General features: G+C 42.4%; 1 protein-coding gene across 1 annotated transcript in view; it reads right to left on the reverse strand.

Annotated features, from left to right (window-relative positions):
* LOC126155626 (luciferin 4-monooxygenase-like) overlaps positions 1-22,729 on the reverse strand; it is a 416,502-nt gene that overhangs the window by 12,653 nt on the left and 381,120 nt on the right. The window contains exons 4-5 of the mRNA XM_049916241.1: positions 13,493-13,720; positions 3,490-3,655 (exon numbers count right to left, since the gene is read on the reverse strand). Coding sequence (XP_049772198.1) covers positions 3,490-3,655; positions 13,493-13,720 — 394 coding nt within the window. The remainder of the gene's footprint in view (positions 1-3,489; positions 3,656-13,492; positions 13,721-22,729) is intronic.

Raw genomic sequence — 22,729 nt, forward strand, 5'->3', positions numbered from 1 at the left:
ATAACGTCTTTTAGAAAATAAGACTAACTAGATGTGCTACTTCTTTACGGGGAACGCACAAGGAACACCAAGAGAATACTTGAAAAGGTGTCCCGACAGACGGCATCCAACAAGAATGATAATTCAGTGAATGTGCAAAAAACAGCTATTGTAATGACACTGGAGCATTATGCAAAAATAGTACGGAGCAATCCTCCTAGTAGTTTCACGGCCGGAAGGTTCGCCATTAATAAAATGTTGCGGGCTATTAGGCCGTGGTCGAATGGATCTTACATTTAAATCAAAAGTTTCGTCTCCATATGCGGATAACATTTTCAAAGAGTACGGCAGCTTCTTTGAGTGTCCGATTAATACCGTGCTCACTGCTGTCAGTAGCGAGCTAGTGTGTGAATCGGACAGTCAAAGAAGCTGTGGTCTCCCTTGAAAATGTCATGCGCAGATGGAGACGAAACTTTGGATTTAAATGTGAAATCCATTCGACCACCACATAATAGCCCGAGAAATTTTATTAAATTTAAGGATCAACCCTGCAACAACTTGACTGAAGGAAATAAACACTCTGGTAGTTGTTATTCGTAATCCGCAAGTTAGGTCCAGAGAAACTGCGAGTGCCTCAGGAATAAGTCAGACCAGCTTGTTCGCATTTTACGCGCAAACAGATTCCACGTGTGTTCATCAGCTAGTTAACCAGCGCGTTATAAAAGGCACACGAAATTCTGTCGCTTGGTTCTGAAGCGCCAGCAAGACACTTAGTTCTTACTTCAAAGAATTATCTTCACCGATGAACCTCCCCTTACAAACCATGAGAACATGAATGTAAAAAATACGCATTGTTAGACAACGGAGAATCTCTAAGTTCACTCTCCACTGCTTCTAACGTTCAAGCTGACTGCTTGAACACCAGAACCATGGAGAGTGTTTCGCATGGGATTATTGGAATCAAGCAATGGCCCTTACTTCAATGAAGAAGCATTAACGTGTAAAAGATGCGCACAATTTCTTACCGAAGTGGTACTGGTTCTCCTAGTAGAAGTACCACTTGAAAAATGTATACGTACGTGATGCCAGCACGATGGGTGCCCGGAACACTAGTCGCTCGCGACTACGAAAGCGATCATCTAGCTCTTACCTGGCCGCTGGACAGATCATTAAGCCGTTATCAGTTAGCTTGCCAGCTTCGCCTGATTAGACGCTACTGGAGGTTTTTCTGAGATAAACTCACAGATGAAGTCAGTGTACAAGTTCCGACTAACCAAGAGATTTTGAAACATCGAACTTACGAAGTGCTTGCACCAACGACTGAAAACGTATATTACAGTAGCAGTGGCATTAGAAAACGTATGACATGAATGGAATTTTAAGGTGTCTTAATGGCGATATTATTTTGTGAGTTCGTTTTGTTGTGTTGTTAATCGAATTTTGCAGTGTAATAGTGTATCTTTACATTAAACTAATGACACCAGTTATTATTCAATAACATTTATATGTCAGTTTCCTGTTTTATAAATCCGTTCAATGTTTTACGTGTGCGTTTCTTTCAAGGATGTGTCAGAAACAGGAGCGTTCTGTTATCGTAGTTAATCGGTGAATGACACTTAGATGCCATGTCCTTTGCGTTCCATTTGGTGGGTCAGTTCAGCCACATGTAACCATTTGTGATTGGTATCATTATATAATTTAACTTTTGTCCACCATCCCGCTTTAATAAGTAGACTCTTTTAGCTGCGTCAGGCTGGAGTGCCTCTTCAATCAGACGCGACTGTTCCGTAAAACAACACCAACTTCTCCGTGACAGAACAATTGATAAAGAGTCAAACGCCGTTACTTCGTCTCATTTACAACTGCGATACTAGCAGCAGAAAATACTGTAGTTCATTTAAAAAGCAAAGCTGAAACCGTATTCTCTAAATAATTGATGTATGAGAAGAGACTTCTATTGCTCAGTCCGGAGACTGGGTTGAGCCAGTTGTCCACGAAACCTTATCCTGTGCAAGACTCATAATTTCGGAATCACTACTGCAACCCAGGTCCATTTGAACCTGCTTACTGTACTCGTCGCTTCGTCACACTCTGCATCCCCCCCTCCACACCCCAATTAGCTCCAATACTAAAATTCATGATTTCTTGATGTCTCGTTATGTCTCCTATCAACACACAATTTATGTCAAAAATTTTTAATAAATATCATGTCATTAGTTTCACGATCATCCCACCTAATCTTCAGTTTCTCTCTGTAATATCACATTCCAAAATCTTCTTGTCTGAAGCGTTCATCGCCAAATTTCACTTCCGTAGAGGGCTACAGTTCACAAAAATACGTTCAGAAGGGAGTTTCTAACACTTCTATGTTAACAATTTCTCTTCTTCAGTAACGTCTTGCTTCCCATTGCCAGACTATTTTAATATCCTCTCTACTTCAGCCATCATCAGTTCTTTTACTACTTTCAGAGTCTCTTTTCCTAATCTAATTCCCAAAGCGTCGTCTCATTTCATTACATTACTTTCCATTACACTTACTTTGCCTTTATTGTTTTTCCTCTTATATCCTTCTTTCAAGACACTGCCCATTCCGTTCAACTGCTCTTCTAAGTCCGTTGCTGTCTCTGACAGAATTACAATGTCGTCAGTAAACGTCAGAGTTTTTATTTCTTCTCCGTGAACTTTAATTCCCTCGCAAAATTTTCTTTTGTTCCTTTTATTGCTTGGTCATGTACAGATTTAATAACGTCGAGGATCGGCTATAGCGCTGTCTTGCTCCCTTCCGAACCACTGCTTCCCTTTCATGTCCCTCGACTCTTATAACTGCCATTTCATATCTTCACAGGTTGTAAATAGCCTTTCGCTCTCTATATTTTAATCCTAAGATACGGTACGTCGTTTACTGAGGGCTTTTTCATAATTCATTCGAGTGAAAAGAGAATTTCGAAACTTTCAACGCTTCAGCTTAGCTAAACAGCCTATAGATGTAATTTAGTTCGTCACTGCAGTTATGTCTAGATTTGAAGGAAGGGTAGAAGACGCTGTCATCAGAGGCAGACCGAGCGAGGTGGCGCAGTGGTAGCACACTGGACTCGCATTCGGAAGGACGATGGTTCAATCCCGCGTCCGGCCATCCTGATTTAGGTTTTCCGTGATTTCCCTAAATCGCTCCAGGCAAATTCTGGGCTGGTTCCTTTGAAAGGGCACGGCCGATTTCCTTCCCTAATCCGATGAGACCGATGACCTTGCTGTTTGCTCTCTTCCCCGAAACAATCCAATCAATCCAATCAGAGGCAGAAAAGAACATAGTATCAAGGACGTATCAGGGATGGACTGGAAAGAATGTTGATCATTTTCTTTTCCATTATTTTGACCAACACCACTTTGCTAATGGGCATGCATCATAGACCGCAAACCAGTCCACGTCAGCTGTGAATGCCGCATGCAGTTTCGGTGCAGGTAGTCCATGTGGAACACCGTATTCGAAATAGTTTCGCTAATCAGACTCACCGTCTACGAGCGCCTGCAGCTCCTCAGCGGTGGCGGACGCTCCGGGCCGCAGCACGACGAAGGCGGTGGGGTGCTCCTGGTCGGTGGGGTGCGGCTTCCCCACCACGGCGGCCAGCTGCACGCTGGGGTGCGACATCAGCAGCGACTCCAGCTGCGGCGACAGCACCTGTTCACACGCACCAAAATATCTTCAGTAACTGCCATCGCGTCTCTGCTTAGAGAGTGTCTCTTGCGTGGTCCAACGCCATCGGAAGCGAAACGAGGTGTTGTTGTGTTTTTGATAGCTTTATGACACTCCTGGAGTGAAACAGAATTAGCACGGATTCAGAAGAAAGACACTAGTGGCAAACACTGCCTGTTTTATTCATACACGGCATCTTGCACGTGAACAGATAGTTTCCTAGATCTCCGAAAGGCCTACCACACTGCACCACGTCGTAGACGACCATACGGAATATCTTCGCAAACATGTCATTGTCTCGAGGAATATTTGACCAACAGAGCCCAGTAGGTTATACTGGACGGTAAACGTTCAGGGATGAAGAAATAAGTGCTATCGACAGGGGATGTCAAACTGATTCCATATTTTTAGATTTCCAGAAGGCTTTCGACACCGTTCCTCACAAGTGTCTTCTAACCAAACTGCGTGCCTACGGAGTATCGCCTCAGTTGTGCGACTGGATTCGTGATTTCCTGTCAGAAAGGTCCAGTTGGTAGTAATAGACGGAAAGTCATCGAGTAAAACAGAAGTAATATCCGACGTTCCCCAAGTGAGTGTTATAGGCCCTCTATTGTTCCTGATCTATATTAACGACATGGGAGACAATCTGAGTAGCCGTCTTAAATTGTTTGCAGATGATTCTCTCATTAATCGTCTTGTAAAGTCATCAGATGATCAAAACTACTTGCAAAATGATTTAGATAAGATATCTGTATGGTGCGAAAAGTGGCAACTGACCCTGAATAAAAAAAGTGTGAAGTTGTTCACATGAGTACTAAAAGAAATCAGCTAAATTTCAATTACGCGATAAGTCACACAAATCTGAAGGCTGTAAATTCAGCTAAATACTTAGGGATTACAATTACAAATAACCTAAATAACGATCACATAGATAATATTGTGGGTAGAGCAAACCAAAAACTGCGATTCATTGGCACAACACTTAGAAGGTGCAACAGGTGTACTAAACAGACTGCTTATACCACGCTTGTCCGCCCTATTCTGGAATATTGCTGTGCGGTGTCGGATCCGCATCAGGTGGGACTGACGGATGACATCGGAAAAGTACAAAGAAGGGTAGCTAGTTTTGTATTATAGCGAAATAGGGGAGATAGTGTTACAGACATGATACGTGAATTGGAGTGGCAATCATTTAAATAAAGGCGTTTTTCGTTGAGACGGAATCACCTCATGAAATTTCAAGCACCAGTTTTCTCCTCCGATTGCGAAAACACTCTGTTGGCACCCACCTACATAGGGAGAAATGATCATCATGATAAAATAAGATAAATCAGGTGCTCGTTTTTCCCGCGTGCCGTTCGAGAGTGGAACGGTAGAGAGACAGCCTGAAGGTGGTGGTTCAAATGGTTCAAATGGCTCTGAGCACTATGGGACTCAACTGCTGTGGTCATCAGTCCCCTAGAACTTAGAACTACTTAAACCTAACAAACCTAAGGACATCACACACACCCATGGCCGAGGCAGGATTCGAACCTGCGACCGTAGCAGCAGCGCGGCTCCGGACTGGAGCGCCTAGAACCGCACGGCCACAGCGGCCGGCTCTGAAGGTGGTTCATTGAACCCTCTGCCAAGCACTTTATAGTGAATAGCAGAGTAAGCACGTAGATGTAGAAACAAAAGTATCAATGGATATGCCCCAAGGAAGCGAAATAGCACATCTCGTGTTTCTATATAGTTTTTCGAACAGGATCTGTGGCATTATAAGATAGTTTGCTGACAATGCATTCTGTACAGCGGAACATCACCATTGGACGACCGTAAGAAATCCACTTAAGGTATCGAATGGAAGCTCTATTTAGACGCGGGTACTTTTAACGTCAAATGTAAGGATGTAGAGCTTATCTCACTAGGGGCAAGATAGATACTGCCTATAGGATAATTAAAGAGACCTTTGGAGAAAAGAGAACCATTTGTATGAATATCAAGAGCTCAGATGGAAACCCAGTTCATAGCAAAGAAGGGAAAGCAGAAACATGGAAGGAGTATATAGAGGGTCTATACAAGTACTTGAGGAAAATATTTTGGAAATGGAAGACGATGAAATGGGAGATACGATACTGCGTGAAGAGTTTGACAGAGCACTGAAAGACCTGAGTCGAAACAAGGCCCCGGGAGTAGACAACATTCCATTGGAACTACTGACGGCCTTGGGAGAGCCAGTCCTGACAAAACTCTATCATCTGGTGAGCAAGATGTATGAGACAGGTGAAATACCCTCAGACTTCAAGAAGAATATAATAATTCCAATCCCAAAGAAAGCAGGTGCTGACAGATGTGAAAATTACCGAACTATCAGTTTAATACGTCACAGCTGCAAAATACTAACGCGAATTCTTTACAGACGAATGAAAAAACTGGTAGATGCCGACCTCGGGGAAGATCAGTTTAGATTCCGTAGGAATGTTGGAACACGTGAGGCAATACTGACCCCATGACTTATCTTAGAAAATAGATTAAGGAAAGGCAAACCTACGTTTCTAGCATTTGTAGACTTAGAGAAAGCTTTTGACAATGTTGACTGCAATACTCTCTTTCAAATTCTGAAGGTGGCAGGGGTAAAATACAGGGAGCGAAAGGCTATTTACAATTTGTACAGAAAACAGATGGCAGTTATAAGAGTCGAGGGGCATGAAAGGGAAGCAGCGGTTGGGAAGGGAGTGAGACAGGGTTGTAGCCTATCCCCGATGCTATTCAAACTGTATATTGAGCAAGCAGTAAAGGAAACAAAAGAAAAATTCAGTGTAGGTATTAAAATCCATGGAGAAGAAATAAAGAAGCGTTTTTTAGACTGTTTGTGAAGGAAATGGAGAGCTTGAACGTGTGGGAGGAGGAGAGAGATTGTATTGTTGAGAGACGCCATTACGGTGTATAGTAAATGTTCAAATAGTTTTTATGACGAAAACAAATTCCAATAACTAACATCAGGTATTCAAGGTATGATATCTCCATACCGAAATTAGTTAATTATCACAGTACAGATATTAAGAGACGTAGATCGCTCGGAGGTGAAGTTTGGAACGAAAGTGCGAACCTGCATTTTCACGGTCATAATTCATCGACAGATCATCTCTGAATTAATAAACTTTAAATTGCTAAACTGCTGGACCTCATCAAACAACATAGCACACAGTTGTGCCGAACGATCTGTGTAGCGAATAAAAGGTTTCAGAGATTTCAGATGGAGCAGATAACGACGAGGAATTTCCACGAGATCGACGTTGAGGAATGCATCTCTTGCTCTTCTGTGGTATTTCAAACGAAATGTTTATATTTTACAGGTTTTCAGGAGAGTAAAGATAAAAGAAAATAAGTACCTAAGCTAAACCAACTAAAACCAATAACTAAACAAATATTTAAAATAAAAGCACACATAAAGAATATTTATTTATAATAATAAATAAAGGATATTTATAATTAACTAACCAATGGTAATGAAATACTTAATTGTCGTCCGAGTACTGGACGAAAATGGCTCTGAGCATTATGGGACTCAACTGCTGAGGTCATTAGTCCACTAGAACTTAGAACTAGTTAAACCTAACTAACCTAAGGACATCACAAACATCCATGCCCGAGGCAGGATTCGAACCTGCGACGTAGCGGTCTTGCGGTTCCAGACTGCAGCGCCTTTAACCGCACGGCCACTTCGGCCGGCGAGTACAGGACGTCCAACAATTAACAATTCTTGTATATATTGTATTTCTCTATTGTATGCATATATCAATCCGTATCTTGTGTGTGTTTTTCATGTACAACAACTAATATTCGTGGAGTCCGGTCGTGTGAGCTGAGCAGTCCCGGTCCCCACCGCAGAACTTCACATCACTGCAAGCTATATAAGGCAAGCACACACAACGATCAACATTCTTGTCTCAATCTGAATAGTCTCAACTTGTACATTGTAGAATAGCGCTATATTTTCAGTTCATTTCTGTATTTTATTCAGAAGTAGTCATAGGCAATTATTCTGTGAATTCTTTTCAGGGGAATTCGTTATGTGAAGTGGTATAATTAGGTGTGTAAAAGCATATAGGTATTTTATTTTCTAATTGGGTTATGCTCAAGACACGATCATTAATTGAAATGGATCAAGAGAAAGCTTCAGACGTTCAGGAAATCTGTGAAGTTCCTAGTGTAGATGAGATTGCAGCTGCGTCTCAACAGGAGACAAATCCTTTTAATTTTGGAGCAGCTGAGACTTCTATCTGTATCGGTAACGACAGTAACACAAAAGCAAACGGATCTGTCAGTTGTGGTGCAGGATATGTCACAGAAACAAGCTGATATGTAATTGGTGGTACAAACAGTATCGCAAAAGCAAAGTAATGTGTCAGCAATGGTACAAATTGTATCACAGAAGCAAGCAGACATGTGTCAAAAACTAACTGTCAGCTGCAATTCAAGCAATAGTTAGCCAGCAACTATAAATCTCAAATGAGATAACGGAATTGCGAAATACGCATAAGCAGTTTCCTCTTGAAATCCAAAAGATTATCCAAGAAATACAAACCATTAGATCGAAGCAGGAGGAAGCAGACATTTCCGTAGGACAGTTAACAGAAACTGCGACTAGCATAGCTTCTTTGTGTGACCAGTTGATACAAGCAAATTTCAGTAAGCACCAACAAGATTTCTCAACTAAACTAGATGAATGGGTATCCGCTAAAGAGCAGCAGGTGATGCAATGTGTAGACGAAAGCATAAAAGAAGCGGTAAGCAAATTGCCTATTGACAGCTTACCAATTTCAGCGAGTATTATGCTAGATATTAAGGAGGTAACAGAATAATTAGGAGCGAATTTCAAACGATGGAAGGACGAAATAGTCCATTCTGTCGCAAATATTTCGCAAAATGTGGAACAGATTCGAAGGACAGTAAAACATCATAGAAACGAGCTGCGTGAAGCAGAGCGGACGCAGGCCTCGAGCCACGAAACATGTTTCGGTAACGGACGTGCTTCGCTTATGGGAAATGTAAATTACAACGGAATGCATGCAGTGCCACAAGCTGCAATGCTAATGGAAGAAAATTGTTGAAGCATTGAACGAAAATCAATAAACCCGGTTGTATGCATACGAAGGTTTCGTGGAGTATTACCAAGGGCGGGCCCGCCCGGCTAAATGCGCGGTCTAACGCGCTGCTTCCCGAGAGAGAAGGCATACCGGTCCTCGGCACGAATCCACGAATCCGCCCTGCGGATTAGTGTCGAGGTCTGGTGTGATGGCCAGCCTGCGTATGGCTTTTAAGGTGATTTTCCATCTGCCTCGGCGAATGTGGGCTGGTTCCCCTTATTCCGCCTCAGTTACACTGCGTCGGCGATTGCTGCGCAAACACCGTTTCCACGTACACGTGCACCATAATTACTCTACCACGCAAACATATGGGGTTACACTCGTGTTATGAGATGTTGGCCGAACCGCACAATAACCCTGGGTTCGATGTGGGGTGGCAGTGGAGTGAGTGGCTGTGGCCTGTTGTGGGGTTGTGAACCACTGAGGGCTACAGGCGGGACGAAGCCTCGCCGTCGTTTCTAGGTCCCCGGTCTAATACAATTGAACACAATACAAGTACCAAGGGCATGGACTGAAGCGCAAAAGATTAGCCACGTTTCAGGGTATATCCAAGGTGATGGTGCGTTACGAATACTTATCAGAACCCTTATCTGCAATTAAAGTTATAATAGAGGGTATTCCAGTGACAGTAGTTTTAGATATGGGCGCATTAGTAAATGCAGTATCTACGAACCTATTTAATAAATTAATGAAGAAGACCCAGTTATCGACTTTTCCTGCACAGCATTGCAAGATACTAGGAGCATTTGGCACGCGATTCCAACTCGTGAGGATGCAGACGATGCTAAAACTGAATCTAGGAAATGCAGCGATTACATTTGCGTTCCTAGTAGTAGATAAATTAATAGTCGACTGTGTTCTTGGATTAGAGACTGTCCGGGTGAAGGACGCATAATTAGATTTCTCTACCGTGATGGTAAATTTTTGGATCGACGGAACCCCACGTAGACTTGCAGAGGGAAAACATGGAATATACAGCCGAGGGGCAAAGTTACAATTAATAATAAAAGAGCACCGCCAATTCAAGACTATTTCGATTAGCGTAATGCAAGTAGTAGAAGTATCCGAGCAGATACAAAGGAGTGAAGTGAGCCAGAGCACCTTAAGAAAGAGCAAAGGACACAATTGTCTGCTCTGTTATGCATGTATACGAGAGTATTCAAAGACCAACCAGGCATAATCAAGGATTATACATGTCATCTGAACGTCAAGCCACACAGAACATAATGCCATAGTTTCTATCCCATTCCTTGGAAACTACACAGTGCTGTGGACGAAGAAATACAGAGGATGTTCGACTGGAATCTGATGAAACCTTCAAACAGTCCCTACCAGTCCGCTTCTCGTTGTTCCAAAACCAGGTGGAAAAGTACGCCTAGTACTCGATGCTCGTGTAACTAACACAATCATTGTACCAATATGTACTCACCTAGAAAATATAAATGAGCTGATTCAAAAGTTCAGTGGACTGAAGTATTTTACAACAATTGATTTGCGTGCTCCATACTGGCAGGTCAAGTTATATGTTCAAATGTCTGTGAATTATTAAGGGACCAAACTGCTGAGGTCATCGGTCCTTAGACTTACACACTACTTAAACTAACTTATGCTAAGAACAACACACACACCCATGCTCGAGGGAGGACTCGAACTTCCGGTGGGAGGGGCTGTGCAGTCCGTGACATGGCGCCCTAAACCGAGCGGCCACTCAGCATGGCGTCAAGTTATATGAAGATTCAAGAAAGTATACAGCATTTGTATATGCCGGTAGGAGTTATCAGTTCAAGGTTCTTCCATTTGGTTTGAATATCAGTGCAGGAGTATTCATATCCGCAGTGGATGCAGTATTAGGTCCTCAACAAAGAAGTCAGCTAACATTATTTGCCGATGACATCCTGATAGCTACAGATACCTCGGAAGAACATGTGAGTATACTGACATGAGTATTAGAGAGATTTTCTAGTGTGGGAATAACGGCGAATCTACAAAAGTCACATTTCTATCTGGAGAAAATAAAATTCTTAGAGCATTTGATAAATTCAAGAGATATTTTACCCGAACAGAAGAAGATCAGTGCAATAAAAAATTATCCTGTTCCCATAACTAAACGGCATTAAAAGGATTTCTAGGTCTTGCATCGTTTTTCGTCAATTCATTGAGAATCTGTCGATGAATTCTGAGTCATTATTAAATTTGGGATTGTCAGTGGATGAGGAATGTCGACGAGCATTCGAAGCAATCAAGCAAGCTTTGTCCAATGCGAAGATTCTATATCATACTGATATGTCACTTGAATTTGGATTAATGACTGATGCCTCATCTGTTGGTTTGAGTGTATGTCTGTACCAAGTTAGAATAATAAATGGCAAGCCCACCCTTTTCCCAATAGCTTTTGCTATTAGGACACTGTCAAGTTGCGAGACATCTTATACTACAACAGAACAGAAGGCTGTTGAAGTAGTGTGGGCATTCAAAAAGTTTCATTATTATTTATATGGAGCAAGAACCACAGTCTATTGTAACCATCAAACTCTTAGCCTTTTACAAACCTGTAAGCTATTACATGCGAGATTAGGAAAGTGGACAGTCGCTCTTCAGGAATACCAATTTCGTATTGTATATAACCAAGGAAAGGAGAATATCATAGCAGATGCATTATCCTGTTTTCCAGAAGGATTAGAAGAAGACTTCATTTGGGATGAAAATGAAGGCGAGTTTCCAATATTATTGATAAGAGATCAGGTAAACCGAAGATAATACTTAGAGTTATGTGGAGATATGGCGAGACACCAACAAACTAATCGAAGGTGGATAAACATTTGACAGAAATTAGAAGATCCACAAGAAGATAAAATAAGCCAATACTATAAGGTAGAGATTGGAATAATAGAGAACTGTGAAGGTGGTTCGATGAACCCTCTGCCAGGCACTTGAATGTGATTTGTAGAGTATCAATGTAGATGTAGATGTACTATTTCATCGTCAGAGCAATATGAATCAGAATTGGTGTGTGTGTATACCCGAAGAATATGAGGAGAAGATAATAATGTATACTCACAACACTTGGGGACATTTTCGTGTTGCGAAACGTTCAAACAAACTGAGAATCTACTGTTACTTCCCAGAATTCCGTAGGAAAGTATGGAGGGTACTGAAAAAATGTGTAATAAGTCAGAAAACAAAACTGAACAATAGACTCACCAAACAACATAGCACACACGATCTGCTTAGCGAGTAAAGTTTTTAGAGATTTCAGGTGGAGCAGATGACGAAAGGAATTTCCGCGAGATCGACGCTGCGGAATACATGTCCTGGTATTTAAAACGAAATATTTATATTTTCCAGGTTTTCAGGAAAGTAAAGATAAAAGGAAATAAGAAACTAAGCTAAACCAACTACAACCAATAACTAAACCAACAATTAAAATAAAAACACATAAAGAGTATTTATTTATAATAATAAATAATATTTTCATTAACTAACCAATAATAATATACTAAAGTCTACAACAAAGAGAAATAACCCCACAGTATCTGATGACAAGATCAGTGATGAACATCTTGAACATGTCAATATGAAATGCGACCATAACGTAAACTCAGTATTGTAGCTCCAGTTGTTGATATTGTTGTTGTTGTGATCTTCAGTCCAAGACTGGTGTGATGCAGTTCTCCCTGCTTCTCTATCCTGTGTAAGCCCATACATGCATGGACTTGCTTATTGTTTATGTCTCTCAGATTCCCTCTACAGTTGTTTTCCCCTACACTTCCCCTAGTACTTAATTGAGATTTATTATACCCCGGAATATGTACTATCAACCGATCCCTTCTTTTAAACGTCTCCGCAGTTTTAAGGATTTCAGACATTTCTCATCGCCAGTGAGACTAATATCTACTTCGCTCATCCTTGAGGAGGTGTATGCATTAAATTCAGCCTAAGACATAAATATGAGTCGATTAAATCAAACATCTGTCCAACGATGAATGAAATTGACATTAGCGGTAATTTTCTTGAGAAACAGCTGAATTGGAAAAAGTCAGTATAGGGAACACGAAGACTTAGATTTGTTGGAAAGGCTCTAGGAACGAGTGATGCATCTATTAAGGAACTAGCTACAAAATGCTTAAGACCTAGCACGACCAATTCTTACTCTTCCAGTGTTTGGAGCCCTTATCGAGTAGACGTTAAAACAAATTTCAAAAGAATTCGGAGACAGCGGCTAGTATTGTAACAGGACAGCGTACCACAATGCTTAAGCGTAACAAACACGCCGCAAAGCTAAGTGAGAGTTCTTCGAAGGAAGACGATGTAGTTCACGTGAAACCCTATTGGGTAAATTTAGAGAACCTGTAGTCGAATTAAATGCGATACTTTGAGCTATAGCCAGTAACGAAAGACAAACATTCAGCACATATTGCAGAGGGCCCTGTCCTACAGCCAAGAGAATAGAAGAGAATAGAAACAGTCATTTCATCCTTCATGTGAACACAGAAAAGAAATCTCCTAAATTCTTAACTTCAGTTAAAGAAGAGTATTTTATCTTATAAACAACATTCAATAACACTTCAAAATACCGCACTGGTCTACAAACAAAAGCTGCAAAATGTATAGGAATCATAGAAGTAAACATGGGAATGAAAAATATTTGGACCATCAACGTAGTGGTAAAATGTAAAGAGGCAGTACTCACGTGGTGTCCCCTGAACTTGACGAGCTGCTTGACGCGGTCCACGACGTAGAAGTAGCCGTCGCGGTCGTAGCGCACGACGTCCCCCGTGTGGAACCAGCCGTCCGCGTCCCAGGCCGCCGCCGTCGCCTCCGGGTTGTTCCAGTAGCCCAGCGCCGCCGCGGGGGACTTCACCCACAGCTCGCCCTCCTGCTCGGGACCCACCGGCTCCTGCGTCTCCAGGTCCACCACCTGGGGAGCTACAAAGCACCTTTACAGAGCTTTGTCACTAATCGTACTCTCAGTAGTGGGCCTATGCAGCTTCTAAGCAAAGGGCCCATTCTCCTCCTTATGTACACAAGCCGACCAATTGCCCTAGCGTAATTCAGTGACCGATAAGTAAACAAACCATTCACTTCGGCTCTTGTTAACGATGTAATTAATAGGCTACACCTGTGATTATAATTACAGCTCATGATTCATAATTAACATTTTAACTATCATAATTTATGGGCCAGATGGCAACTGAATAGCACACTTGCGCTCATGTTTGCCCAGATAGTAGCTGATGGTCAAATGCTTGTAGTCACAAGTGGTAATTTATTACCCAAAATACCGTATTCCCTCCTTCACTGGTGCAGTGTGGTCAAAATTGTACAGCCCCCACCACACACCCTTAGCGTCCCCAGCAATCTGAGAGGGAACTTGGCATTCTTCATCTGCACCTGAGCTGAGCAACAGCTCAGTAGCAGCAATAAATTCCCCTGATATTCTCAAAAATCCAGCAGAACATTTCATACAACGGTATTCGCTTACTTTTCGCAGTTTTCGACAGACTATCATGTCCAGTGGTATTTTCTACAATACGTATTTTTTACTGTTTTGAGGTAACTATACCGAAATTTTGTAAGAGGATTCATGAAAAAACAGGGTTCGTTACTGTTTTCCAGATCCATTGTTGTCCAACAGGTTTTTGGCCCAATTATCGCGAAGACACATGTAACTATGGATTTGTAAGTACCACCAACTTAATTGCCACACAGGAACCGCAATGTAGGACCCTATTTACAAATTTGTGGGATTTGCTGATTTTCTCCCACTTCTTAAGAATACCTACGTACGCCGGCGGAGCGGTTGTAGGCGCTTCAGTCCGGAACCGCGCGACTGCTACGGTCGCAGGTTCGAATCCTGCATCGGGCATGAATGTGTGTAATGTCCTTAGGTTAGTTAGGTTTAAGTAGTTCTAAGTTCTAGGGGACTGATGACCTCGGATGTTAAGTCCCATAGTGTTCAGAGCCATTTGAACCAATACCTACGTAAATATTGTCTGTAAACCACTGCCGTCACCTTGTATGCCCTGCAAATACACCGATTTATGATGCTATTTACAGATTTAGGTCACGTCGTTACTATTTTACCGTTTCTCTCTCACTTTTTAAGGAAGACAAACACACACACAGGACATCACTAAATAATGTGTGCTGTTGCTAACACCACCACTGAGGATAGGAAATAGGAGAACTACGCACTCTATTTAAAATCAACAAAAGAATAATGGCTTCCACGCTCTTCATAGTGTACTTCTATCACGCAACATAATCCGCAGTTTGACAGCCTATCCAGTTGTGTTTTGCTGGCCGCTGTGTCCGAACAGTTCTAGGCACTTCAGTCCGGAAGCGCTGTTTCTACGGTCGCAGGTTCGAATCCTGCCTCGGGCATAGATGTGTGTGATGACTTTAGGTTGGTTAGGTTTAAGTAGTTCGAAGTCTAGGGGACTGATGACCTCAGATGATTAGTCCCATAATGCTTAGAGCCATTTGAACCATTTTCCAGTTTTCTTTTGCCAAAATGCACTTGTTTTCTGTCGTTTTTCTGTTTTTTACAGTTCCAGCCTTTGCCTTTACAAACATTGGTGTCACGAGATCAGCCATCTAGACGTTCGCCTGTCACATTGTACATCGAGCAGACAAAAGTCATGGGAGAGCGATATGCACGTATACCGATGGCAGTAGTATCGCGTACACAAACTATAAAAAGGAAGTGCACTGGCGGAGCTGTCATCTGTATTCAGGTGATTTATGTGAAAATGTTAAGACGGGACTACGGCCGCGCGACGGGATTGAACAGGCGTTGAACGCGGACTGTTAGATGAAGCTGGAAACAAGGGGCATTCCATTTCGGAAATCATTAAGGAATACATTATTCCGCGATCCACAGTGTCAACACTCTACCGAGAATATCACATTTCAGGCATTATCTCTCGCGACGGACAACACAGTGGCCGACGGTCTTCACTTAACGGCGTTTGAGCAGTGCTGTCAGTGCTAAGCAACAAGCAGCACTGCGTGAAATTGCCGCAGAAACCAGTGTGGGACGTACGACGAAACTATTCGTTAGGACAGTGCGGAGAAATCTAGCGTTAATGGGCTATGCCAGCAGACGACCAACATGAGTGCCTTTGCTAACAGCACGACATCGCCTGCAGAACCTGGGCTCGTGACCATGTAGGTAGGACCCCAAACCACACCTTGGCCTGGTCATATGAGTCCCGATTTCAGTTGGTAACAGTTGATGCTAGGGTTCGAGTGTGGCGCAAACCCCATGAAGCCATGAACCCATGTTGTCAACAAGGCACTGTGCAACCTGGTAATGGCTCCATAACGGTGTGGGCTGTGTTTACTTGGAATGGCCTGGGTCCTATGCTCCAATTGAACAGATCATTGACTGGAAATGATTATGCTCGGCTGCTTCGAGACCACTTTCAGCCATTCATGGACTTCATGTTCCCAAACATGTCACTGGAACACAAGTACTCGCGACTGATTTGAAGAATATTCTGAACAATTGGGAGGGAATGGTTTGGCTACCCACATCGCCCGACATGAATCCCATTGAACATTTATGGGACATAATCTGCACCAGGAGCACGTCAGCGGTTATGAACAGATATATAGGCAGCATGGCTCAATATTTCAGCAGGGTACTTCCGACGGCTTGTTCACTCCGTGCCATGTCGAGCTTCTGCGCTACACCAGGCAACAGTGGGTATCACATGATTTTTGTCACGTCAATGTATTATACAGTACTGGCCATTAAAATTGCAACACAACGAAGATGATGTGCTACAGACGCTAAATTTAACCGACAGGAAGAAGACGCTGTGATATGCAAATGATTAGCTTTTCAGAGTATTCACCCAAGGTTGGCGCCGGTGGCGACACCTACAACGTGCTGACATGAGGAAAGTTTCCAGCCGATTTCTCATACACAAGCAGCAGTTGACCGGCGTTGCCTGGTGAAACGTTGTTGTGATGCCTCGTGTAAGGAGGAGAAATACGTACCATCACGTTTCCAACTTTGATAAAGGTCGGATTGTAGCCTATCGGGATTGCGGTTTATCGTATAGCGACATTGCTGCTCGCGTTGGTCGAGATCCAATGAATGTTAGCAGAATATGGAATCGGTGGGTTCAGGAGGGTAATGCGGAACGCCGTGCTGGATCCCAACGGCCTCGTATCACCTGCAGTCGAGGACAGGCATCTTATCCGCATGGCTGTAACGGATCGTGCAGCCACGTCTCGATCCCTGAGTCAACATATGGGGACCTTTGCAAGACAACAACCATCTGCACGAACAGTTCGACGACGTTTGCAGCAGCATGGACTATCAGCTCAGAGACTATGGCTGCGGTTACCCTTGATGCTGCACCACCGACAGGAGCGCCTGCGATGGTGTACTCAACGACGAACCTGGGTGCACGAATGACAAAACGTCATTTTTTCGGATGAATCCAAGTTCTGTTTATAGCATCATGATGGTCGCATCCGAGTTTCGCGACATAGCGGTGAAGGCACATTGAAAGCGTGTATTTGTCATCGCCATACTGGTGTATCACCCGGCTTGATGGTATGGGGTCTACACATATCGGGCACCTCTTGTTCGCATTGACGGCGCTTTGAACAGTGGACGTTACATTTCAGATGTGTTACGACCATTAGCTCTACCGTTCATTCGATCCCTGCGCAATCCTACATTTCAGCAGGATAACGCACGACCGCATGTTGCAGATCCTGTACGGGCATTTCTGGATACAGAAAATGTTCGACTGCTGCCCTGGCCAGCACATTCTCCAGATCTCTCACCTATTGAAAACGTCTGGTCAATGGTGGCCGAGCAACTGGCTCGTCACAATACGCCAGTCACTACTCTTGATGAACTGTGGTATCGTGTTGAAGCTGCATGGGCAGCTGTATCTGTACACGCCATTCAAGCTCTGTTTGACTCAATGCCCAGGCGTATCAAGGCCGTTATTAAGGCCAGAGGTGGTTGTTCTGCGTTCTGATTTCTCAGGATCTATGCACTCAAATTGCGTGAAAATGTAATCACATGTCAGTTCTAGTATAATACAATTGTCCAATGAATAGCCGTTTATCATCTGCATTTTTTTCTTGGTGTAGCAATTTTAATGGCCAGTAGTGTCCTTCTTCTCCAGACAGAGATACCACCCATCCTTTTTCTTTCGAACATATTAAGTTTCGTGTTAATCAATTATTTAACAGTAAAATACAAATGGTTGATTGATGATGTTCAAATGTGTGTGAATTCCTAAGGGACCACACTGATGAGGTCATCAGTCCCTAGATTTACGCACTACTTAAACTAATTTATGCTAAGAACAACACACACACACACACACACACACACACACACACACACACACACCCGCGCACACACATACGCACACACAAACGAGGTGTAGTTCACTGCACATGGTACCGTATGCTGCTAGGTACCTAAATTTCCCCACTGAGTTAAATTTAAATATAATTAGGTTTTAGCACATAACATAAGGTACAAAAACAAAATTATAAATAAAATTCAGGAATTCTTATTTGTCAGAAAGAATTTAACAATAATTTAATTCTAGCAAACAGACTAATTAACAAAATTATTTAAAATATTTCTAAAACACCGATGTTTAAAGAGCGTGAAAACGTCTTAGTCGCTATGTAACAAAACTGCTCACTATATAGTCCTATCTTTTCTGTTATTCAACTCATTAAGGACACTGATGGAATCAATAATAGTGGAGAAGTACACTATACAACGTTCCAAACGTTATTGTGGAGCCTGAAAGTGCCCTCACAAAACGAGAAGCTAACCTGTGTACCGCCATTCTTATACAGGCTATATAAGAAAGCAAGAAAGAAGAAAGAATTCTGAGGATACTTTGGCCTCCACGTTGAAAAGCAGCTTGCCGGAAGAGCCGGCTGGAGGGAAGGTCTCAGGCGCTGATCCCAGGACAAGTATGGTCTCCGTCGAGCCGTACCTGCACAACGGAAAAGCACCATTATACGCGAACCACGTCAACACTACAAGTTCACACCATCAGCTTTTTGCTTTCGGATGCATGTTTCTCAAACTATTTTCGTATGTTACGATTTGGGCATTTATGTTCCCATTGCAGACAACTAAAAGTAGATATTTTCGTTTTCATCGATACTGCCGGAAACTTGCATAATACAGTTAATGATAAGGTGCAGTTGCACCACGAAATAATAAGTGACTCAGTAACACAATGATTCTAATCCTGAATGAGTTCTTGCCATGCCGTTCTCCATGTGCGGAAGGTATTGGGTAGGGTGACGTTGTGGGGGGGGGGGGGGGAGGGGCAGCTGCGGGAGGGAGCGGGGACAGCGGTGTGTGCATGACAGAGAGACACAATGCATTCTTCACCAAGGTAGCTTACGGAGCATGTGAGTAGAAACTTAGATTTATATACGACGGCGAAATTCAACTTTCACTTGCTTTGCGATATGTGTTAAACCTAATTCAACCTAGTTACATCTAAAGTCCATCACTGTAATCACAGTTTAAAAAATTATTTCTTAAACAGTCTGGGAGTCATGAAAATAGATTTCTTAGTTTCTAATTTGGAGAGAGGGTTATTACAGCTAGGCAACTAGATTGGTCCAAGTAAGATAGTCGCTCTAGGCCGTCAAGTAGCTAGTCTTTACTGAATGCATTAAATTCACACCGTGCAACACATGTATCGACTCAGTGACAACTTCGTGAGTCTTTATATCATGGCTTCACAGAGCGAACAGTAGCTCTCTAAATTTGTATAGTTTTTATTATGATATTATTTTAAAGGCACTATTTCCAGAATAGGGATTAAACTTTTGATTGTACCAAATTACTTTCGTTCTCCTTGATTTTACATGTTATTTATTTTACATGCAAGATGTAGAGGATGTAATTGTAGATATTTTTATATACGATTCCTTAATACGTAAACACGTCAGGTGTTGGTTCTTTTCTGTCTGTGTCGAACAGTCTTCCCACAAACACATCACATACTTTACTACCTGATGTTTTCTGCACAGTCGTAACTGCACCACTAAGTAGTCCACACCTATCAGCATAGACTAACTGTTTTGCGTCCACTCTCCATCCTTCAACATCTGATCTGCTGCCTATGGGAAAATAGCGCTAATGACTTACTCTTGTCACATGTTCTTGGAAGTACTAACCAACCTACAAACATACGACACGTAATGGCTATAATTACTAGTATGCAAATGACATAAACGCTGATGTAATTACGTTCATCAGTCGCCAACAAGTATATCTACACGTACACAGATTACATCCTCTATTATTGTACATCTGTCTGTTCTACAATTGGTCACCTCCCACCGATATCTCCTTCTTGGGTGGGGTGAGCTTTGTATTTTCAAATGTGAACTATCACCCCCTCCCCTCAATTTTTACTGTGTATTCGGATTACACGCCAAAAAATACGTATAGTTTACTCAAACCATTGTTTCCTTTCTTGTTTAATGGTGCTGTAATCGACAAACATCAAGTGTGACTGATTTAGGAATTAAGAAACGACGCATATGATTCTGTATTTCATTTACGATGTAAACGTAAACCTTTGTGGATTAACGGTAGATTTTGATGTTCGAACGTTACTTGAGAGTTGCAAATGTGATTGTACACTACAAATAAAGTGGCTAGATATTGCAATTTCCTGCAGTCGAGCTACTTGCATGGCAACATAGTTTCTTCTTCCCTACAGGTTCATTGTGGTGAGTGCCTGAGCCATCATATGCTTGTTTTCGGTGGCCGCCCTCAAACCCGGCCATCAGGGTAGCGAATTTCCGTGTGTGCTCCAATACAACGGCGCATCTCTCGCGCTGGCCGCTACGTGGCTACCGACGGAATGCAAACCGCAGCCACTATAACAGCGTAAAATGGCCGTGAAGTGATAGTGACAGGCGCACCTGTTATGGATACACACATATCGTGTAGTCACTCACGCGCTCGCCCCATCGCTCAGCGCCTCACCAAATGGCACACCCCGCCCAGCAGCGCAGCCTTTATAAACACAATATTGATGTTTAAATAACAACCGTTAGAACACAAATGCGTCGATTCTTAATTGCCAAATAGGTCACACTTGATATTTGTCGATTACAGCACCATTTACCACGAAATGAAAACAGTGGTTTGTGTAAACTATACATATTTTTTGGCGTGGAGGCCTACAATAAAAGTTGGGGGGAGGGGGGGCGTGGTTCGCATTTTAAAATACAAGGCTGACTCCATCTAAGCACAGGAAGGCTAGGTAGGATGTGACCAGTTGTATCAAAGATAGATGTCCCCTTTACTAATGTTAACTTTTCATCTAGATACGATGGAGAAGAAATAAAAACTTTGAGGTTCGCCGATGACATTGTAATTCTGTCAGAGACAGCAAAGGACTTGGAAGAGCAGTTGAACGGAATGGATATAAGATGAACATCAACAAAAGCAAAACGAGGATAATGGAATGTAGTCGAATTAAGTCAGGTGATGTTGAGGGTATTAGATTAGGAAATGAGACACTTAAAGTAGTAAAGGAGTTTTGCTATTTGGGGAGCAAAATAACTGATGATGGTCGAAGTAGAGAAGTTATAAAATGTAGACTGGCAATGGCAAGGAAAGCGTTTCTGAAGAAGAGAAATTTGTTAACATCGAGTATAGATTTAAGTGTCAGGAAGTCATTTCTGAAAGTATTTGTATGGAGTGTAGCCATGTATGGAAGTGAAACATGGACGGTAAATAGTTTGGACAAGAAGAGAATAGAAGCTTTTGAAATGTGGTGTTACAGAAGAATGCTGAAGATTAGATGGGTAGATCACATAACTAATGAGGAAGTATTGAATAGGATTGGGGAGAAGAGAAGTTTGTGGCACAACTTGACCAGAAGAAGGGATCGGTTGGTAGGACATGTTCTGAGGCATCAAGGGATCACCAATTTAGTATTGGAAGGCAGCGTGGAGGGTAAAAATCGCAGGGGGAGACCAAGAGATGAATACACTAAGCAGATTCAGAAGGATGTAGGTTGCAGTAGGTACTGGGAGATGAAGAAGCTTGCACAGGATAGAGTAGCATGGAGAGCTGCATCAAACCAGTCTCAGGACTGAAGACAACAACAACAACACGTCGTTTTCGAGATATTTAGTTGTCTCAAGTGAAAACAAACACCCTGAATATTTCAGGTTTTGTGTTTTACCATGCACACTGGACCGCAGTAAATACCAGAGCTATTTGCAAAAGTAAGCTCGCTACAAGAATATGGAAGCTGAAGCAAATTCTAACTTGACATGATTATCTCTGTGATCGACTGCAGAACGCCAGCAGGTGTGGCCGAGCGGTTCTAGATGCTTCAGTCTGGAACCGCGCGACCGCTACGGTCGCAGGCTCGAATCCTGCCTCGGGCATGGATGTGTGTGATGTCCTTAGGCTAGTTAGGTTTAAATAGTTCTACGTTCTAGGGGACTGATGACCTCAGATATTAAGTCCCATAGTTCTCAGAGCCATTTGAACAATTTGACTGCAGAACTTCGTGGGCTGTCTATTATTGAGGAAGGACTAGTAATGACCGATCAATCTTTTCGTTTTCAAATTTGTTTAGTAATGAACTGAGTGACGAAACCGTAGACAGGTTGGCCATATAACTCAGAGAGCTTACGTCCATCCAAATCAGTTAGAAAATTACTAGCGTCATATCAGTAAATTGCAGGAGCGTCCGTGGTGAGGTCCCAGAATTAGTATCGCTTGTAAAAGTGTAATAATGCCCACATAGAATTACAAACGAAATGTTGGCTGGAACCGGAAGTGAATATAAATATATCGCAAGGGCTGGTTATATGCTAGTGATGGCATTGTATTTATTGCCGTAGAGTATTCGATAACATGTGTTAGGGTTAT

The sequence above is a fragment of the Schistocerca cancellata genome, chromosome 2 (assembly GCF_023864275.1).
Source record: "Schistocerca cancellata isolate TAMUIC-IGC-003103 chromosome 2, iqSchCanc2.1, whole genome shotgun sequence".
NCBI classification, from domain to species: Eukaryota; Metazoa; Arthropoda; class Insecta; order Orthoptera; family Acrididae; genus Schistocerca; species Schistocerca cancellata.